This window comes from Leptonychotes weddellii, chromosome 4 (assembly GCF_054177405.1).
Source record: "Leptonychotes weddellii isolate Sample4059 chromosome 4, ASM5417740v2, whole genome shotgun sequence".
Lineage (NCBI taxonomy): Eukaryota > Metazoa > Chordata > Mammalia > Carnivora > Phocidae > Leptonychotes > Leptonychotes weddellii.
The window spans coordinates 85,973,066-85,992,692 of NC_138372.1; the positions used below are offsets into that span (position 1 = coordinate 85,973,066).

At 36.8% G+C, this 19,627-nt stretch overlaps 1 protein-coding gene across 3 annotated transcripts in view; it reads left to right on the plus strand.

The window, feature by feature from the left end:
- Positions 1-19,627, plus strand: part of RAP1A (RAP1A, member of RAS oncogene family) — a 76,178-nt gene extending 56,551 nt beyond the window's left edge. For all 3 annotated transcript variants that reach the window (XM_081815667.1, XM_081815666.1, XM_081815668.1), the window contains exons 3-8: positions 3,914-3,982; positions 5,958-6,014; positions 8,329-8,469; positions 10,300-10,443; positions 15,772-15,887; positions 18,941-19,627. In XM_081815667.1, coding sequence (XP_081671793.1) covers positions 3,914-3,982; positions 5,958-6,014; positions 8,329-8,469; positions 10,300-10,443; positions 15,772-15,858 — 498 coding nt within the window. In that variant the 3' untranslated portion in view covers positions 15,859-15,887; positions 18,941-19,627. The remainder of the gene's footprint in view (positions 1-3,913; positions 3,983-5,957; positions 6,015-8,328; positions 8,470-10,299; positions 10,444-15,771; positions 15,888-18,940) is intronic.

The window sequence follows — 19,627 nt, forward strand, 5'->3', positions numbered from 1 at the left end:
AGGAATGAAGTGAGAGGCAGGGACCACGTCATGACTTGAAGACCATATAACAACTTGAAACTTACTCCTAATGACAGTGAGAAGCCATTGAAAGTGTTTTTTTTCGGGGGTGGGAGGGGTGTTGACAGAATTGGATATATATTTTAAACAGAACCTGTGTGAAGTAATTTAGAAGAGAAGCTGAGTGGACATGGGAGACCAGTTGGGAGTTAACTCTGAACCCGATTGTTTGTGGAACCTTATATTGGGGCTGTGCCAGCGAAGAAGAGAAAAGTAGATGTTTTGAGAATTAAATAACTTGGTGCTGGATTGATGTGAGGACTAGGAGAGAAGGAGCTGTTGAGGATGATTCCCAAATTTCTAGTTGTTGAGCTACTAATTTTATGGATGGATCATTTAAGTAAAAAGGAAACACTGGAGAGTGAGCAGATCTGAGAGTAAAAATCAAGAGTCATGTCAAATTTGGTTATGTGAGATGTTAAAGTAAATACATCAAATAAGTAATTGGATCCTCAAGATAATAAGCTTAAGAGAGACTTGTGATATGATTTGGGGCGCCATGAATATATCAACGGTATTTAAGTTCATGAGAATTATGTTACTTTTAAATTAGTACCTGTAAATTAGTACCTCTGTGGTGAATGAGAATATCTGTCATTTTATTTTATTTTTTTTTTATTTATTTTATTTTTTTTAAGCTTTTATTTATTTATTTGACAGAGAGAGTGAGAGAGCACAAGCAGGGGGAACAGCAGAGGGAGAGGGAGAAGCAGGCTCCCCGCCTAGCAGGGAGCCCGATGCGGGGCTCGATCCCAGGACCCTGGGATCATGACCTGAGCCGAAGGCAGACACTCAACCATCTGAGCCACCCAGGCGCCCCAATATCTGTCATTTTAGATGCACATATTCAGGGTACCTGGCTGGCTCAGTCGGAAGAACATGCGACTCTTGATCTTGGGATCGTGAGTTTGAGTCCCACATTGGGTATAAAGATTACTTAAAAAAAAAAAATAATAATAACTTAAAAAAATAAAAATAAATGCATATAACTTTCAGCAAGTCTCTTGAAATTTCACGTATAAGTTCATATATACAAAATAACATGGTCAAGGATATCGATCACAACATTCCTTACAGTGGTAAGAGTTTGGAAACAACCTAAATGTCTACCAGTAGGGGCTGGTTAAAAGTAAGTTTTTAATATACATTTTGAGTAGAATAATATATAACTATTAAAAAGAATGCAGCAGCTCTGTATATACTGATATATAGTGATATCTAAGATGTATTATTTAGGGGGGAAACAGGTACCAAACAGTGTAGACTATCATTTGATAAGAAAAAAAAGGAGGCTAAGGGGGAAGATAGTAAAAAATGTAGAGACTATCTCTGCAAGGTTAAATAAACTACGATAACATACTGGTTACTTGGGGGTGGAATTGGATAATTGGGAACAAAGGTGATAGGTAGGTTTGGTTACCACTGCATACTCTTTTGTGTCTTTTGTATTTTGTCCTCTGTCCATGGGATTACCTTTTCAAAAATAAATAAAATAATTGAAAATAAAAATCCATAGGAATAAGTGAGGTTGTCTAGGAAGAGACTAGAGAAAGAAGAACTCAGGACTGAGCTCTGAGTACTTCTCAACCTTTAAAGAGTAGGTAGGATTGAAGAATCCAACATAGAAGAGTATATCTTATACTTGCATGTAAGGAAAGCAGCTTTACTTTAAGTCAAGTAAAGGAGAGGAAAGAGATGATACAGAAACATGGAGGTAGCTGGACTTGTTAAAGGCAAGCTTCAGTAAGGTCATAGTGCCATAACCATGCTGGGGTGATTTAAAGAGTAAATGAGTGCTGAAGAAACAGAACCACGATTGTAGACAGATGAAGTTTGATTATGAGAGGGAACAGAGAGGGGAGGTGAAGCCGGAGGAGTTGTGGAGTTAAGGGAAATTTTTTATTTCTGGGTGGGAGATGGTAGAGCAAACGGTTTGTGTGCTGGAGGCAGTAATCCCGTGGAAAGGACAATGAAGACATAGGAGAGGAAGGGAATAATTGTTACAGGGGTCAAAAGTTCAAGAAATAACAGAAGTAAAATTAATGAATCATTGAAGTGGTAATTAGTAAGTTTATTGTGCACACACCAAAAAGACAGTTTGCAAACCGGGAACCTTCAAAACCAGAACATGGAATGAGGCTTAGGGGTATATTGTTATAAAGCAGCTTATAGAGTGAGAAAACAGTGGCTTTATTCTTCAGTGACTGGTTATAGTGTTAGAATTTTCTTTAAATGATAGAGAATTGGTTAGTGGTTACCTCAAATCAACCTTGGGAAACAGTGTAAGTTTTGCTTTTGACTTCCAGAAGCATAAGCAAGAAATGACCCCCAGGTCAATTTAGCTTTGCTAAATAAACTAAATTAAGCTTTGTTTACAGACTAAACTGGTTTTATCTGCTCAGGGAATTTTCAGGCTGGTCTCTGTTTTTGATTTTAACACAGAAAGGACAGTAGGTAAGGAAGGAAGAGGAGGATCCAGTAGGAAAACTGAAGGTATAAAAGTCGGTATGAATGAATAAGATGTCCCTGAGAACTGAGGAGATGAGATTCAGAGAAACAATGAAAGCTTGCTTTAGGAAGAAGGAAGTGAAAAGTGGGAGATTGTTTTTCATTTTTGCTAGTCTCTAACAACCGCTTAGAGAAAGCACTTGGGTTCTCATACCTGCTTCTGCATCTAGTATCTAGCTATAACATGTTATATACCCTTTGGAAAACACTGTAAATTTATGAGAGTAAGCAAGTACGTCATGGTATTATGAGGACAATAGGTTTTGTTCTAAACATCTGCTCTGGACCACATTTTGAGAACCTCTGTTCTAGTATAAAGCATATTAGGAAGTTTTCCATGTTTGAATTCTATGTAGTGCTAAGAAGCTGAGGTGATTAAATCCTTGATAAAAATAACGATTAAAGTTTTTGGTGTAATTATATCCTGAGTCTCCTTTGAAGAACAGGAGCTTAGAGGAAGAAGTGTGAAGTTTACTATATTCCAGCTAATGTGTTTAGCTCAAGCTAAAATCGTGCATGATTTAAGTGTAGGTGACCTCGGGCCACATTCTTACCCTTCCTTGCTTTTAGGTGACAATGTACCAGACCTTGTTTCAAAGCTGTCCAGGCAATATTTCACAACCATCTTCCGTACTTCTTTTTATTTACCAAATGATAAAATACCTAGTTTCAAGTCTGTATTTATAGAAATCTTAGAGAAAGAAGTAGGTAACCTGAAAAAGATGAGTAGGCAGTATTTCCGATGAAAAAAGTAAGGCTTTGGAATCAGAAAGGTTGTATATTTGAATCTCAGCAGCAAATGGGAAAAATACCTACTTCTAGGGAGAACATGAAACTTGAATGTGACTGTAAATTTAGTAAATTCAGTACTTTCTAATTTCCTTTTCTCTTTTCCCCCACAATTAGACTGTTTTAAGATTTTCAAAGATTTAGAACCTTTTGTTTATTCCTTTAAGAGCATGAAATAAAAGTTACTATAGATGCGTAAAGAGGTATTTGGAGTTTAAATACTGATAAATTTTCATTTTTTCATTAATTTGGATCTGTGTCCTTATTTGTATCTTCATTGTATTTTGAAACTTAATATAGTAATTATTTCACAGTGGGAATTGGCTGCAGTATTGTTGACAGCTTTTTAACACAACCGCTTCCTTTCTCAATGTGCCCTCTTAGTTGTGGGTGTATCCCTGTATTGAAAAATAATGAGACTGTACATCTGCATGTTTACTCAAAATTTTCACATAATTTCATTTAGTCTTTATCACTTATAAGGGTGTAAGTAGCATTCTAGAAGAGTTGATTTTTCTTTTAAGTTCTTAATTTTTCTCTGCTTCTTTTTTTCTAGACAGTTCAGTTTGTTCAGGGAATTTTTGTTGAAAAATATGACCCAACGATAGAAGATTCCTACAGAAAGGTAAAATGTGAAACTTGTGTACACATGCTTACCAATAGTTCCTTGGGACTTTAAAACTTGACCCATAGAATTGCTTTTTAAAAATATTTTTTGAGAAGTGATACAAATGTTTCATACCTGTTTTTAAAAATTTCACAAGGACAGAATATTTCTCATTAAATACTACTTAGCTAGAGAACTCTATGCTCTGTTACTGATTAGTAATCTGTTCTTTAGTGTACACATTTTCCTGGTGGAGGGTTTTTTTTAATTTAGAAAAATTGCATATAAATAGGTATATTTTTGACAACTCTTTTTGTGAAGTAAAATTAAGATCGCTTTTATTCTCGAAGTTATCCTGTGACCAAAAGTTTTTATTTTTGTTTAGTTTTAGAATAACTTTAAGGGATTTCATCTTTAGACTATAAGAAATTAGATACTGGATTCTACATGATACCATAATGGTAGCTACATGTCATTACACATTTTCCCAACCCATAGAATGTACAACACCAAGAGTAAACCCGTAATGTAGACTGTGGACTTTGCATGATAATGATGTCTCTACGTAGGTTCATTGAGTCTAACAAATGTGCCACTCTGGTGTGGGAGGCTGATGGTAGGAGAGGCTAGTGGGAAGCAGGAGAAGGGTATATGGAAACACTGTACTTTCTGCTCAATTTTATTGCGACCCTAATGCCAAAGTTCTAAAACACAAAGATTATTCAAAAGAAAAAAATTCAGTAGTCTTGACAGAATACTATTTTATTTCATTATAAGACTAACATTATGAGGAATGTTCATGATTTTATTTCCCAAGTATGTTAAGGGGGAAGGAAGAGAATTAAACCTACCTCTCAACAAATAGGAAAGGATTACTTTGTTAAATGTTGTAGAATTTATCTTTAATAGTGTTACAAGTTTTGTTAAATTATGTAAGCTCATCCAGCCATACTGGCAGAGCAGTTTCGTTATCTGCAAATTGGAAATAAAGTTGTGTTCCAGGTACATTGAGAAACTACAGACCTAATTCATTGTTCACTGAGCATGCCCACTTACTGATTGTGCAGATGACCACAGGAGTCCTGTAAGTGGTGTGACACTGAGTTTGTAGGTCCACCAGTGGTGCTTCTCAGCAATCCCTGATCTGACGCAGAAGATTTTAAAATAGGCCTTATGTTAATACACTTATTTTTAGAAGACAGTGTTGCCGTACTAAAATTGCTCCCAAACAAGTTGCTGGCTAAAGCTGTAACTACAAACAGATCTGTACCTAGAATGTTGAAGAGTGGACTTTTCTTAATCACTTCTTTATTAAAAATTTTCCACACAGTTGATAAGTTGATACTTCTTTTAGGCCAACCTTCTCTTACTTTATAACGGAAATACAATTCAGTATATAAAATTTCACCTTATGCACATAGCTTTTCCAAAGACATACCTTTTCCTTAAAGTCTTGAGGACTGTATGAGTTCAGTGTTACTCATTTTAGCACCTCTGCATTCCCCTTATCTCTTAAAATTTTCCTATATTAAATTTGGGGCGTATTTTAGTAAAATTTTCTTTAAAATCTTATCTGCATTTTGAGCTATTTAATACTTTTGTGCTTTGTTTTCTTTGAAGAGAATACAAATATACATATTTTTATACATTTTTATTTCTGTTAGAACTATACCTGTTTGTTGCAGTTTTTCTTAAATTGGAGTCTATGACCGTTACCTTCTAATAATAGCAAAAATCATTACTCAGTTTATAGTGGTCAGAAAATATCTAAACTCAGCATTAACAGTCCTGGCTTCCGTAGTATTAATAGAACGTGCTTGAGACCTCCTGTTGTTTATTATAGTGCCAAGTTAAGTCTCAGCCAATAGAGCAAACTCCTAGAGAAAAGGCTTTGTAGTTGTTAATAGGTACTTGGAGTAAAGAGGTGGCAGGAAAACAGACTGACATTTTGATTTTGATATTACTCTTTCATTTTTCCTCCCTTCCCCAACAGCAAGTTGAAGTAGATTGCCAACAGTGTATGCTTGAAATCCTGGACACAGCGGGAACAGTAAGGATGTTTTCTCTTTTTCTGATAGATTTTAGTTAACTAGTGAACAGGTTTTGTCATCTGAATAATTCCTCTGAGTAAAAGTAATTACTCTGATTAAGAACAAATTATCTAAATGTAGGGCTTCTTAAATTTTCTTATGTGCTTCCAACCATCTGTGATGTACTTCATGCCCACATACCACTCTTACATTGTATGTCGAGTTCACCTACAGAATGTGTATGTTGGGTATCTTCTCCCAAATTGAGATGAGGATTACCCTATTACTGCTTTTTTTAAAAAAGGTATTTTAAATCCAGAATTTTAGTTAAAATGGGTATTTCTCTGGGTTTATGTAAGACTTTGTCTCTTGGCACCATAGTTTTTAATTTTTATCAAAATTGTTTTTGCCTTTTATTAGTATTTTAACATATCAAGGGGCTGTTGACAGATACATGTTTTCTGACAAAAATCTTCAGGATTATTTTGAGCCTTATTTTTCTCATCTTTAAATGACTACTGTATGATGACATAAGTATATCATAGGGTGCTTGTAATGATCAAATGAGATAATGATTATAAATCACTTGGCATAATGCCTGTTTCATAGTATGAGCTCCAAGTATTTGCTTTTATTTTCATTGCCTTCATTTGTCATCTCTTTTATAATTTTGTTATTAATTACTGATGATTTCCTGTTATACTGCCATAAATGCACACGTTAAGTGATTTTTCTTTTTTTCTCCATACATATAGACTTTACCTATTAGGCAGTTCTCAGCTTTAGAATGGATGGTATTCTTAAATGTTATAAGTTGTTTAAAATTTAGCACAAATTTTCCACATAATTTTATGAATGATGAGAAAGTTTCATGTCATTGAGAAAAGCATATAAGTAGACTGGCGCAATTGTAGTGCTAATGATACTATATTTTTCCATTCTTTTGTGGGAAAGGAAGCTTGGGATCATTAGAACTACATCTTTCTTGTATCTGCTGACTCAAAATATCTCCCCCTTTTGCCATTCCAACCTCCCCTAATTTCCTTAGCCTCTGAATCAGCAGTCATTCCCCTCTGTTCCCAGATACCCCCGTAGTTAAAGAGCACTTTTCTACTTTTTCCTTTCATCACCTCCGCAAGGGTGAAGGAGTTTTTTGTTCTTCCTCTTGTCCAAGTTAAGGAAGTTCTTCCCTACTGTAGAGATCTTTCCTTTGTGCTCTTAAATATCTTGTCATTCTCCCATCCTAGTGCTCAATGTATGGTGTCATAATTGCCTGTTTAGTTGTCTTTGTCCCCAGTGCCTTGCATAAAGCTTGGAAAGTAGTTGATGCTCATTAATCGTGTCCCAGATCACTCCTATTCCTTGAAGAGTTTTGCTCACTCTCTTCATCACTGCTTCCGTCAGAATTCTTGGTGATTTTAGTATTCAAATAGAACCTATATGGATATTATAGATGATCCATTTCCTCGGCCTACCAGTTTATTGACCTCCATACTGCTTCAGCCATTCCCGCCCATGGTCTTACCTAGACTATCTGATTACCAATAACTGTGATACCACCTTCATCTCATTTTCAAGCATGCTACTCTCTACCTCTTGTTTTTCCATCTCACTTCCTTTTATACCTTCAACTTCACTGGAACCTGCAGTCCATTTATCCCACCATCTTTTGATTGTCCTCATATCCTAACCCTCTCTTCACATGGCTTCAAGTCCATGACGTGTCATTCATGATCAGTCCTCTGCATGAGTTGAGGACAACTCCCTTGGACTTTTCAGCAACCTCCAACTCAGTTGATCACTGTCCTCTGTAAAAATTTTATTCATTTGGCTTCCAGGAATCAACACTTGCTTGGTTTTCTCCCTCTCTCATTGGTTACTCCTAAGTCTCCTTTCCTGATTTGTCTTCATCTCCCCAATCCCTTAATGTTGGAGGGCCTCAGGATTCAGTACTCAGGCTTCTCTTTTCTAACAGCACTTTCTTGGAGGTCATCTTTAGTAGCATCAAAATAATTTAATTAGGATCTATATGTACAAAGGAATTATATACAGTTTCTAAACCACACAGAAAGCATGATATTGCATGATAAGGTGGTTAAGATCTCCCTTCTAATCTTCTAATTCCTTAGTTCATTGTCATTGCTTCTAGTTGTATAAGTAGGGAACAAGAACATCTATCTCAGAGTTTCTAGAAACTGTGTAATAGGTCTTATATTTCCTGTCATGATAGAGTGTAAGAAAAAATTGAGTAGCTTACTTGTGATTATTCAGATGTAAATTGTTCCAGTGTACATTCAAGAAATCATACTTATAATTGTACATTTTTTATTATAGGAGCAATTTACAGCGATGAGGGATTTGTATATGAAGAATGGCCAAGGGTTTGCACTAGTATATTCTATTACAGCTCAGTCCACGTTTAATGACTTACAGGACCTGAGGGAACAGATTTTACGGGTTAAGGACACAGAAGATGTAAGTATTTTTCTACTTGTTTTAAAGATTTTATTTATTTGAGAGAGAGAGAAAGAGACAGAGCACGAGCAGAGGGGGAGAGGCAGAGGGAGAGGGAAAAGCAGAATCCCTGCTGAGCAGGGAGTGGAGCTCTATCCCAGGACCCCGAGATCATGACCTGAGCTGAAGGCAGATGCTCAACTGACTGAGCCACCCAGGCACCCCTGTTTTTCTCACTCTAAGACATACTGCTATCTCTCTGTGGCCAAAAAGTGTTTTTGTTTTTCTGTTAAGAGGATTTGGAGGGTATCTACCACAAACCTAAAGGTGTCTCTGTGATCAAAAAATTTTTACAACTTTCTGAATTTACCTACAGATTATATGCTAAGATAGAGGGCATGTTTGATAAAGTGCTCATTGTGCTGTGTGTTAATAAGTGCAGTAGGGAAGAAAGAGGAGTCAGTACTTGGGAGAAGTGGGACTCGAATTGAGCTTTGAAAGGTGGTAGTTATGTCAGAAACAGTGTTCAAAGAACATTAGTAAGAACCATAATGGTATGTTTCCATTTCTAAAATTCTCTTGGTATAGTTTGTACTTAACAGTTTTTTCCTTTGAGTTATGTTGACGATTTTAATTAACTGGGCTTTTATATTTTTTTCATTTTATTTTTGTTGCACAATTCTTATTTGATGAATAACATCATTGCTGTTGTGCCTTTTTGCCTTTAAAGATGAAATGTATATTTTACGTTTTTACCTCAGTTCTGAACTACAGAGAGTTCCGTTTCGGTTGTATAAATTGGGATATAAAATTTCATTTGTACCTTTCTTTCTGTTTTTGCATGTTCTCTCTCATTATTAATGGGAACATATGCATCTGCTCAGGACCTTAACTTTGGGTAATACTGTAGGCGGAAGGGATTTCTACCATATGACTCATGATCAACGTAACCTAATGAATAGTTCTCTTGCTTCCCATGAGTAATTTATCTAAGAGCCTTCTGTTTTCATAGGCAATTATATACAAATCACCGAATTCTGGTGATGTTAATCTCTTTATCTCATGTCATAACTAAAAAAGATGGACTTGTAGATGTCTAGAATGTTTCATCTAACTTGTGATACACTTCTCCCAAGTACTGCTTATTTTAAGTACAAGATCCACCATGTCCCTTAAATCCTTTCTTGTGTGTAGTGTGCATCACCTCACAAATGACTGTGTTCTGTGGACACCTTTTATCTAAGGGTGTTATATAGTTTGTTAGCAACTTGTTTTATTGCAAGTAGGGGCAGCCTTTCTGGTATGGGGAAAAAGGGAAGGCATGGTTGCTTTGTGGCTCTATTTTGTGGGTTATTGTTAAGCTGTTATTCCTTCTTAACATCTCACCTAAACTGGTCTTCAGATCTAATGTCAAACATAGAAGTAGAACCTGTTACTGTGTTGGTCTTGCCAACTACTTTTGGAATTTGTTGAACCTTTGAGATGAAGCACTTAAACCACAGTTAGGCCCAGTGAGTACATTCTTCTCTGCATTGCAGAAGATTCCTTTTCCTTCAGATTTTTGTACTTGGAATTCAGCTATTATTAGTAGTCCACATGAGAATTATGCAATTATATCCTTAAAATAATTTAGCAAATGAACGTAGTAGGATCTCTTCCATATTTTTTCTGTCTCTTCCCCCTCCGTCTACCTTCTTTCCCCAATGTGCATACATAGAATTTTTTTAAGCACTTTGTGAAGCTTATAGTCCTAACTAATACATTTCAATTGGTGACAGGTAGTTGCTTACTTAAAAGAGGCTAAGGAACAAGTATGCTAGTGCTCATATTACGTTTTTTTCCTTCCCACAGGTTCCAATGATTTTGGTTGGCAATAAATGTGACCTGGAAGATGAGCGAGTAGTTGGCAAAGAACAGGGTCAGAATTTAGCAAGACAGTGGTGTAACTGTGCCTTTTTAGAATCTTCTGCAAAGTCAAAGATCAACGTTAATGAGGTAACCTACAGCTGCTAGGCAGCACAAACAAGTGCCTTTTTAGTTACCTTTAAGTTAATAGCCAAAACCAAATTTTTTGAAGAAAAAATTTTCTTCTAAGTGGTCTTGATTCTAGCAGTGTACAGAGAACACTAAGTAATTCCTAGAAACCATATTCCCTCACTTGAGTAAAATCACTTTGATGGCTGTGATGAAGACACTGATATTTACCTTATTGGCAAAGAGAAAGTTTAAGTTAAACAATGTGTTTCAAGTCCTGCTAAGCTTCTGAATGATATGCCAGAAGGTGGTGTGTGCACATGGTCCGGTCACCCTTGCATTGTAACAGTTACCTATGCGCATGTGTGTAAAGAGGTTGTAAAGTCAAGTAGGAAAATACAAAAATCAAAGTAGTTACTGAGCTTGTGAACCTATGTTATACAGAAAGATAATACTATTTTATTTTAAAATATTTTACTTTCCTCATGGATACCACAGAATTTGGTGTTTTGAGTCGTGCCTGCCTTTGGTTTCTGACTCAAAGGGAGGAATCTGTGAGCATGGGCATGGAACTGGAATTCACCCGCTCTTTGAGGCCTGGTGCAGCAGGTGCCCAAGGCTTTTTTTGTCTGTGACTTAAGCCTTCCACTATCCTGAGAACGTAGCTGTGACAGGAAATGCTTAATAAGCATGCCCGCTGCCTGGGTGTCAATCCAATACCCTCCTGGATCCCTGAAAGATCCGTGCACTTTCACCTGCCGCCACCAACCGACCAAAACCTCAAGAGGTTCTCTTTGCTTTTGTTTGTTTTAACATATTTAACATAAGCTTTTTTTAAAAAAAACAACCAGCCAACCAGAGTAGACTTCTTTCCTTTCCCCGTGATGCAGAAGTCTTCACTTGCCAGTTTGCTTGTCATTTGTGGTATCACAGGTCATCGGTCAATTTAGCTCACTTATAACATAGGTGAGACTTATGAGTGCCTTAGGTTATCAGCATCCTGTGTTTTTGTTTGCTGTTTCTCTCTGGCCTTTGGGTCTGTAGGTCACTTTTCCTTGATTTAATATTATGGTTATAGGCTCTTGTTTGACTTTTAAAATGACTAAGTTACTTTAAACATCTGACAGGCAAAAAAATTAAGCTTGCTACAGATCCTCTGTTTTCAAATAACCAAGAATGTTAAAGTTTACTTTTTTAGGTAAACCAATTTTTATAAGTACATAAAAAATTCATAAATTTCATTATTCAGCAAATACTTATTGCATGCTTATGTGTCTAGCAGTGTCTGGCACTTTGTTCAGCAAATATTTATTTTGTGCCTATGTGTCTGGCAGTGTGTCAGGCACTGGGGTAATCCCAGTGATCCAGACAGACACTATTCCTGCCCTAGAGAAGTTTGCATCCTAGTGGGGAACAAGTCCCTACTGAGATCTTCAACAGTCATTTCTTTTTCACTGCCAAGTAAATGAAAGGAAGTATGATATGCTTTTAGCTTCAACTTTCTCTGTTGTGTAATTACAGTTTTATAGATGTTACTTTAAAAATTTTACTAATCATAAAATTTTAAGTTTGTTTGCTTTTTAAGATTTTATTTATTTGAGGGGCACCTGGGTGGCTCAGTTGTTCAGCGTCTGCCTTCGGCTCAGGTCATGATCACAGGGTCCTGGGATTGAGCCCCACATCGGGCTCCCTGCTCGGCGGGAAGCCTGCTTCTCCCTCTCCCACCACCCCCGCTTGTGTTCCCTCTCTCGCTGTCTCTCTCTCTGTCAAATAAATAAATAAAATCTTTAAAAAAAAAAAAAAGATTTTATTTATTTGAGAAAGAGAGTGTGTACAAGGTGGGGGGTCAGCGGGAGAAGGAGAAGCAGACTTCCCTCTGAGCAGGGAGCCTGATATGGGGCTCCATCCCAGGACCCCAGGATCATGACCTGAGCTGAAGGCAGACGCTCAACCAACTGAGCCACCCAGGCACCCCTAAAATTTTAAGTTTTAGTACAGTCTTTTCTCAAAAAAAAAAACCAGAGCTAAAAAGCATGGTGGGGGCTGGTGCTTGTGCATCCTCGCACTCTCGCTGTCTCGTAAATAAATAAATCTTGGGGGGAAAAAGCATTAGGATTGATGCATGAGCTTGGTTAGGGAAACAGTAGTACAGGGTCACCATCTGCAGGATGATTGGCCTTAGGGATCTGGTTCCTTGCTGTTCCTGTTCTCACCCTCACTGGTACCCGCCTGCCAGGTTCATAGGACTTGGCTCTGCTGGGGCTGGGTTGGGCCAGGGTCCAGTGAGCACCATGGACTGGAGGTGTTCCTTACTTTTAAAAAGCATTACATGTTTGTGACAACTCACCTGCTACTTGCTAAGCCTCCTGGGTTATAGTTTCCAGTGCCCCAGAGCTCCATTTTCACAGCAGTCTTGTTAAACCTTGATGTGAGGGTTTATTAAAAACAGAGAACAGTAAAACAAAATGGAATACGTTAGCTATTTAAGGATCTTTACTCTTTTGAGGGACATACAAACTTTATGCTAGAGTATAATATTTGAGTTTCTTTTAATGTTTCTCTATTTATAGCTTGATAATCCAGCTACAGAGTTCCTTGGATAGTTCATAGTTCCTCAGACAGCTAATGCTTTGTAAATATACATGTGATTTTTGTTGGACTCAAATTTCAGATCACACAGGGACGTACTGCTTGGCTAAATAGCCCTCTAATTCCCTGATACCTGTAGCAGAATATATATATTAAACTCTTACCCACACCATTTTTGCTCTGTTCTGAAAGTAGGACTGACAGTACCAGAATCACATCAGTCTTAATCAAGAATTAATTGTTCTTTGCTGAGGCTGGAATAATAATTGGAATCAAGACATCCCAGTTGAGTAATGGCAGAGGGATTGAGAAACTATTCTGTCTTCCCTTTAGATTTTTCTATAGTTCAGAGAGATGAGGAAGAACCTAGGCTGAGGCCTCTAAGCGTATCTAACCAAATACTATAGTTTGAACTTGCCTCTATCACTGAACCAGCTGCTGCGGTGAGGTGGGCAGCATTTGCCAAAGAAGTCATTGAGGATATCACTACAAAACCAGTTAGTGGAGTACCAGAAACCCAAAACTGGCTGGCGTGAAGAAATATGTGGTTTTGATTCTTAGACTATTTTAGTTTATCCTTTTAATTTTTCATCTTCTAGCTTACGCATTAAGGCTAGGGAACAAAAGAGAACTTGTTCGTGGCTTATGCATATTAAGTTCTTGAGAGAGTTTCAGAGCTGTGAAACTGCTGTTTTGTTCATAAATCCAGTGTTTTCAACTTTCTTAGAAATAAGATAATAGAGAAGTTAAATGGACGAAGACGGCAGTGGGGAGGATGGAGCAGAAAGAAAAGAATATAAATGAATCACTTAAAGCTTTGGGATAAAGCTTTTCTTTTTAATAATTTAGCCTTGTAATCTTAGGACCATTTTAAAAAATAAATAGAAGTTGTTTTATCTGGGCACCATCTTAAAGAAATGATTTTTTAAATATTTTACTTTTTAACACTTACTGAAAATATGTAAGAACAGTAAGAATTTTTTCACTCTTCATCCAGATTCACTAGTTAATATTTTGTCAGTGTTTAAGTATCACACTCCTTTACTCCTAAATATGTTAGTGTATGTACCCTTAGATCAAAGACATTTTCTTACACAACCACAATTATTAAAATCAAGAAAATTGTTATTTACACAGTCCCTGTTTAGTACATATTCAAATTTTGTTGTTTGTCCCTATAATGCCCCTAAAAGCTAGGGCCTTTTGATACACTTCTACAAAGCACTATTTATTACAGATGAGTAATAGTAAAGAGATTCTGCGATATTTGCTTCTCAGGTCATTAGTAAGTAAGTATTTGCATTTCATAGCAAAGAACCAAATTCAGCTGATCTGTTGTTTAATTGTTCTAATACTTGGACATACTTAGCACTATGAAACATATAAACATATCAGTATTAAAATAATCTTCTTCTGTGAAATAAGTACTATTGTATTTTTGTCTCTGATGCCTTGCATTTTTCATCCAAAACAAATCCAGAAGATGTAGTAACAGAGATTATTACTTAAAATTGGGGTCACACACTTTTTCTCTTTTTCAGTTTAGCCAAAATTAGTATCACCAAAAGCAGCAAACAAAAATCATTTGCTTTTACATGTGGTATCTTGAGGGGAACACGGTTGTCCTATTCCAGCCAAAAATATATAACATGAATCTACTCATGAAGAAACATCAGACAAACCCAAACTGAGGGAAATTCTATAAAGTTACTAGCCATCCATTTTCAGAAATGACAATGTCATGAAAGACAAAGACTGAAGAACTGTTCCAGATTTTAAAAGATTAAAGTGACAGAAAATTAAATGCAGTATGTGATCCTAGATGGATCCTTTGGTGGGGGGGAGCAGGAATTCTATATAGGACATTATTGGGATAACTGATAAAATTGGGATCTGCGCTGTAGATGATACAAAGTAACATATTGGTGCTTAAATGTACTCAATGTGTAACTGTAACATGGGTATGGAAGAATATCCTTGTTCTTAGGAGATACACACTCAACCATTAAGGGACCTGTTGTATGCAGACTACTCTCAGATGGTTTAGAAAATAAGAGTGTATTTAGGGAGAAATGATAAAGTACACGTGGCAAAATGTTACTAATTGGTGAGTCTGGGTAAAGAATGTACACAAACAAGTCCTTGGTATTCTTGTAACTTTTCTGTAAGTTTGAAGTTTTTATTTTTATTTTCATTTAAAGATTTATTTAAGGGGGAGAAAGCAAGTTCGCACGAGAGCAGGGGAGGGGCGGAAGGAGAGGGAGACAGGCAGACTCCCCATTGAGCGGGGAGCCAGTCACGGGGCTTGATCCCAGGACCCTGAGATCATGACCTGAGCCGAAATCAAGAGTTGGACACTTAACCAACTGAGCCACCCAGGCACCCAAGTTTGAAGTTTTTAAAAATAAAATAAATGTGAAGATTCAAGTTGAGCATTAACTATTCCCTTAATAATTATGTTTTGAAGCATAGACGAGTCCATGACGAATATAACTTCACTATCTTGTTTTTCACTATGAACCTTTTTTCTTAAGTTTATATTGAATATCTAAGAGCAGGTTATTTCCCTCACAGTAAATTGGTAAGTCCTGCTTTACCTGGACTGAAAGCCACCTGGGGCTTCTGAGAAACCTGCTGTTAGAATAAAGCAGCAAAATATAGATCCAAGAGCAGAATAACATTTAACAGAACCAAGATGGTTTTGTGGAGCAAGATCTCAAGTGTTTGTTGAATAAGACTTTTTTTCTTGTTTTTATTTAGATATTTTATGACCTGGTCAGACAGATAAATAGAAAAACACCAGTGGAAAAGAAGAAGCCTAAAAAGAAATCATGCCTTCTGCTTTAGACCCACAGTGAGCAGCAGCTCTGAGCCAGGTAAGGTCCGGAAAGCAGAACAAACGCCTTGCTCACGCTCTTATTTTGGGCTTTCCCCACCCCTAGCCACTTCCCATTCCACCTGTTAGGGTTATTTCCAGGTTTCTGTGTCTTGTAAATGTGATACATGGCTTGTAGATGTGCTCATCTGTTGATAATTTGTCTCTCTCCCCATGAGATGAGATTCTAAGCTGTCCGAGGGCAAGGACCATAGATGTTTTGTTCACCACCATGTCCCCGATGCCAGCTACAGAACAGGTATTCTAGAAATAGTGGTTGAATAGGTAGAATTCCTTCCAGGGTCACTCCTGAGTTCCTGCCAAATTAAAGCCGAACATGGGTCATCTGAAACAAAATGCTTAAGTGAACATTTGATGTGTTATTTCAAAGTGAACACACCTCTGTGTATCAATAATAGTCATTCCTCCCTCAGGGTAATCCCTGCCCTGATTCCTAACACCGTAATTGGTTTTGCCTCTCTTCGAACTTAACATTAACAAAAACAGGTATTCTGTCTGGTGACTTTTACTCAAAAATATGTTTTCGAGAATTGCCCTAGAAGGGTACTACTGCAGTAGCATATGGGCTGCAGTAGTTCATTTGCATTGCCTGACTGTACTAGCAGTGGACTTACATATTTTGCTGCTGATGGACATTTGGGGTCTTCTCAAGAACTAAGGTGGATAATTCTCTGCATTCTTGCATGAGTCTTTATGCACATGTGCATCATTTCTACTTGGTATGTGCCTAGGAACGAGATGGCCAGACTATACACTATATATATGGATAGCATTAGTAGATACTGCTAAAAAGTTTTTCAAGGTAATTGTACCAGTTTACACACCTGCTAGCAGTTGATGAGTTCCATGTCCTCGCCAAAGATGGTACCGTCAGTCTTTTTAACTCAAGCCATTCTGCTGGGTATCTGGTGCATGTTTTGGTAGTCATTTCCTCTTGGTTCTAGGTTGACTTCTTTGAAATGTTTTGTCTATAGGCTTCTAAGTAGTAGTTGACGTTAAGTACCGCTTAAGTTTTCGTTAAAGTGAACCTATTGGAGAGAAATTAGTGGCAGCATTGAAGCTGCCTATCAAGTGAGAAACCAGGCCCTGTGGGACCATTTGTTTCTTTTTATCTAATTGTGTATATGAAATCCCTTGAACAATTTCTCCTTATCTTCACAAACGCTATAAACTATGCCATAAAAGAATATTTTCATGAAGTTATTTTATGAGGTAATTTGGTGCTAGTTATGTGCATATTACTAATCTTGGTTCGGTCAGAGGAAAGGCTACTGTTCCCAATTGAGAGTTGCTTACACTAAGTCTTTTAAGTCTCTTGGGTCCATCGAGCAGATTACCTCTTCCAGAGCACCAAATTAACTAATATGTGCTTCCTGAGAGACTTGGATGAATCTCTCTCTTCAGGGAAACAACTCAATAATTGTACTCCCTTTAATTTAATTTTCTTGGTACCCCCCTTTTAAATGAAGGTCAAGGAAAATGGGTAGAAAGGAGGAAACAGCATGGGGTTGCCTCTGGTTGGATTTAAGAAAGACAGCTTCTGGTCAGATGTGTGCTTTAGGCTTTAAGTGAAATCTTGATTCAGTAACTATAAATCATTAGCTCCGTGAAGGTGATTATTTTAAAATTTGCTGGTGTGTTTGTTTAGGTAATGGTGCAAAGGTAAGGAAAATAGGACTTCAGTTCCTGTTCTGAACTATATCATTTAACTCTCCTAGTTAAGTCAGCTGTAGTTGACTGTTTCGTTGATGCCATTACCTTAGCTGAACCTAGTTTAATTTCCAATTCTCTAGAAAATGTTTAGCTTATGTTTAAAGGAAGAAGTGCCATCTTCTGGCCTGTTATGAGCATCCATTCATATACACCCTGCAGTGTATTGTGTTTTACCTGAGAGGAGAGAAATCTTGGCCTACATCTAGAAATAAGACTTTCATCCTGGTTGTATAAATTCTTAGCTCTGATATGTAAGTCAGCCTAACAATATGTTTAATAAGTCACCTGAGATCTCTGTGGATGTTTGGAAATACCAAATAACGGGTCAATTAGCAGTCAGAATACTTGGCAAAGCAAAGAAATCACAGAGTGATTATAGACTGGAAGTGCCATGTTGATCTCACTTGAAAAGTACCGAGATAAGGGGTAAATTTAAGTAGCTATATATGTTTTTAGTAAGAGTACATGAACCTTGAGGGCAGTGTATCTGACCCTACCCTTTAAGTAAGATTGTATTGAAACATGTTAATCTCTTTCTTGTGTGTCCCACTTCTAAAGACTAGAAGAGAAATTCATCTTCAGGAAATTGTTCCTTTAACCTAATTCTTTTCTGCTGAGCAATACAACTAACGTGGATTCTTCTGCCCTTGCATATGGGGGTCAGCTCTTCTGTGTCATCTCTTCTGGTCCTAACCTGTATTAGAAGTGGTAATCCTAGGGGCGCCTGCATGGCTCAGTTGGTTAAGCGTCTGACTTGGTTTCGGCTCAGGTCATGATCTCAGGGTCATGAGATCGAGCCCCCCGACGAGCCCTGTATCAGGCACTGTGCTCAGCTCGGAGTCTGCTTAAGAGATTCTCTCTCTCTCCCCTCCCCCTCCCCCCACTCGTGCACTCTGTCCCTCTCTCTCAAATAAATAAATAAAATCTTTAAAAAAGTGGTAATCCTAATATCCTATAATCCTGAAATGGTTGGATAAAGAAATTTTATGCACAGGTATCATTTCCTTTTTGGAAAAATAAGATGATAATGGGATAGAAATAATTACTGTTTTCCTTTTTACAGACAGGACTGTCAGATTGTGAAACTAATAAAACTGTTTTTTAAACATTTTCAAAAGGAGTTTAAAATAGCCCTGTTACTGTAGCTGTTTAGTATAATTTAGTTGTCTAGTAACACTCAGCCAATATCTGTTTCTTTCTATATGATTGAATATCTCCTTGTTCACTACCATCTTCTGACATCAAGAGATTAACCATATATGTGTGTGTGTATATATATTTTATATATATATAAATATAAATATATATTCAATGTTCTAGATTACAGGAATGAAGAACTGTTGCCTAATTGGGAAGTGCCAGCATTCCAGACTTCAAAAATTAAATCTGAAGAGGCTTCTCCTGTTTTATATATTATGTGAAGAATTTAAATCTTATATTGGTTTGCACAGATTCCCTGGAGAAAAAAAAAATTGCTCTGTGTATATCTCTTGGAAAATAAGACAATAGTATTTCTCCTTTGCAATAGCAGTTATAACAGATGTGAAAATAAATATACTTGACTCTAATATGATTATACAAAAGAGCATGGATGCATTTCAAATGTTAGATATTGCTACTATAATCAGATGATTTCATATTGACCTTTTTATCATGATTCCTCCCTGTCAAGAACTAAAAGTTGAACCATTATACTTTATATCTGTAATGATATAGATTATGAAATTTCCCCTCAAACTCATTGCAGCAGATAACTTTTTGAGTCATTGACTTCATTTTATATTTAAAAATTATGAAATATCATTCTGTCATTATATTCTAATTAAAATTGTGCATAATGCTTTGGAAAAATGGGTCTTTTATAGGAAAAAAACTGGGATAACTGATTTCTATGGCTTTCAAAGCTAAAATATATAATATACTAAACCAACTCTAATATTGCTTCTTGTGTTTTACTGTCAGATTAAATTACAACTTTTTTGGATGATTAAATTTTAGTACATTTTC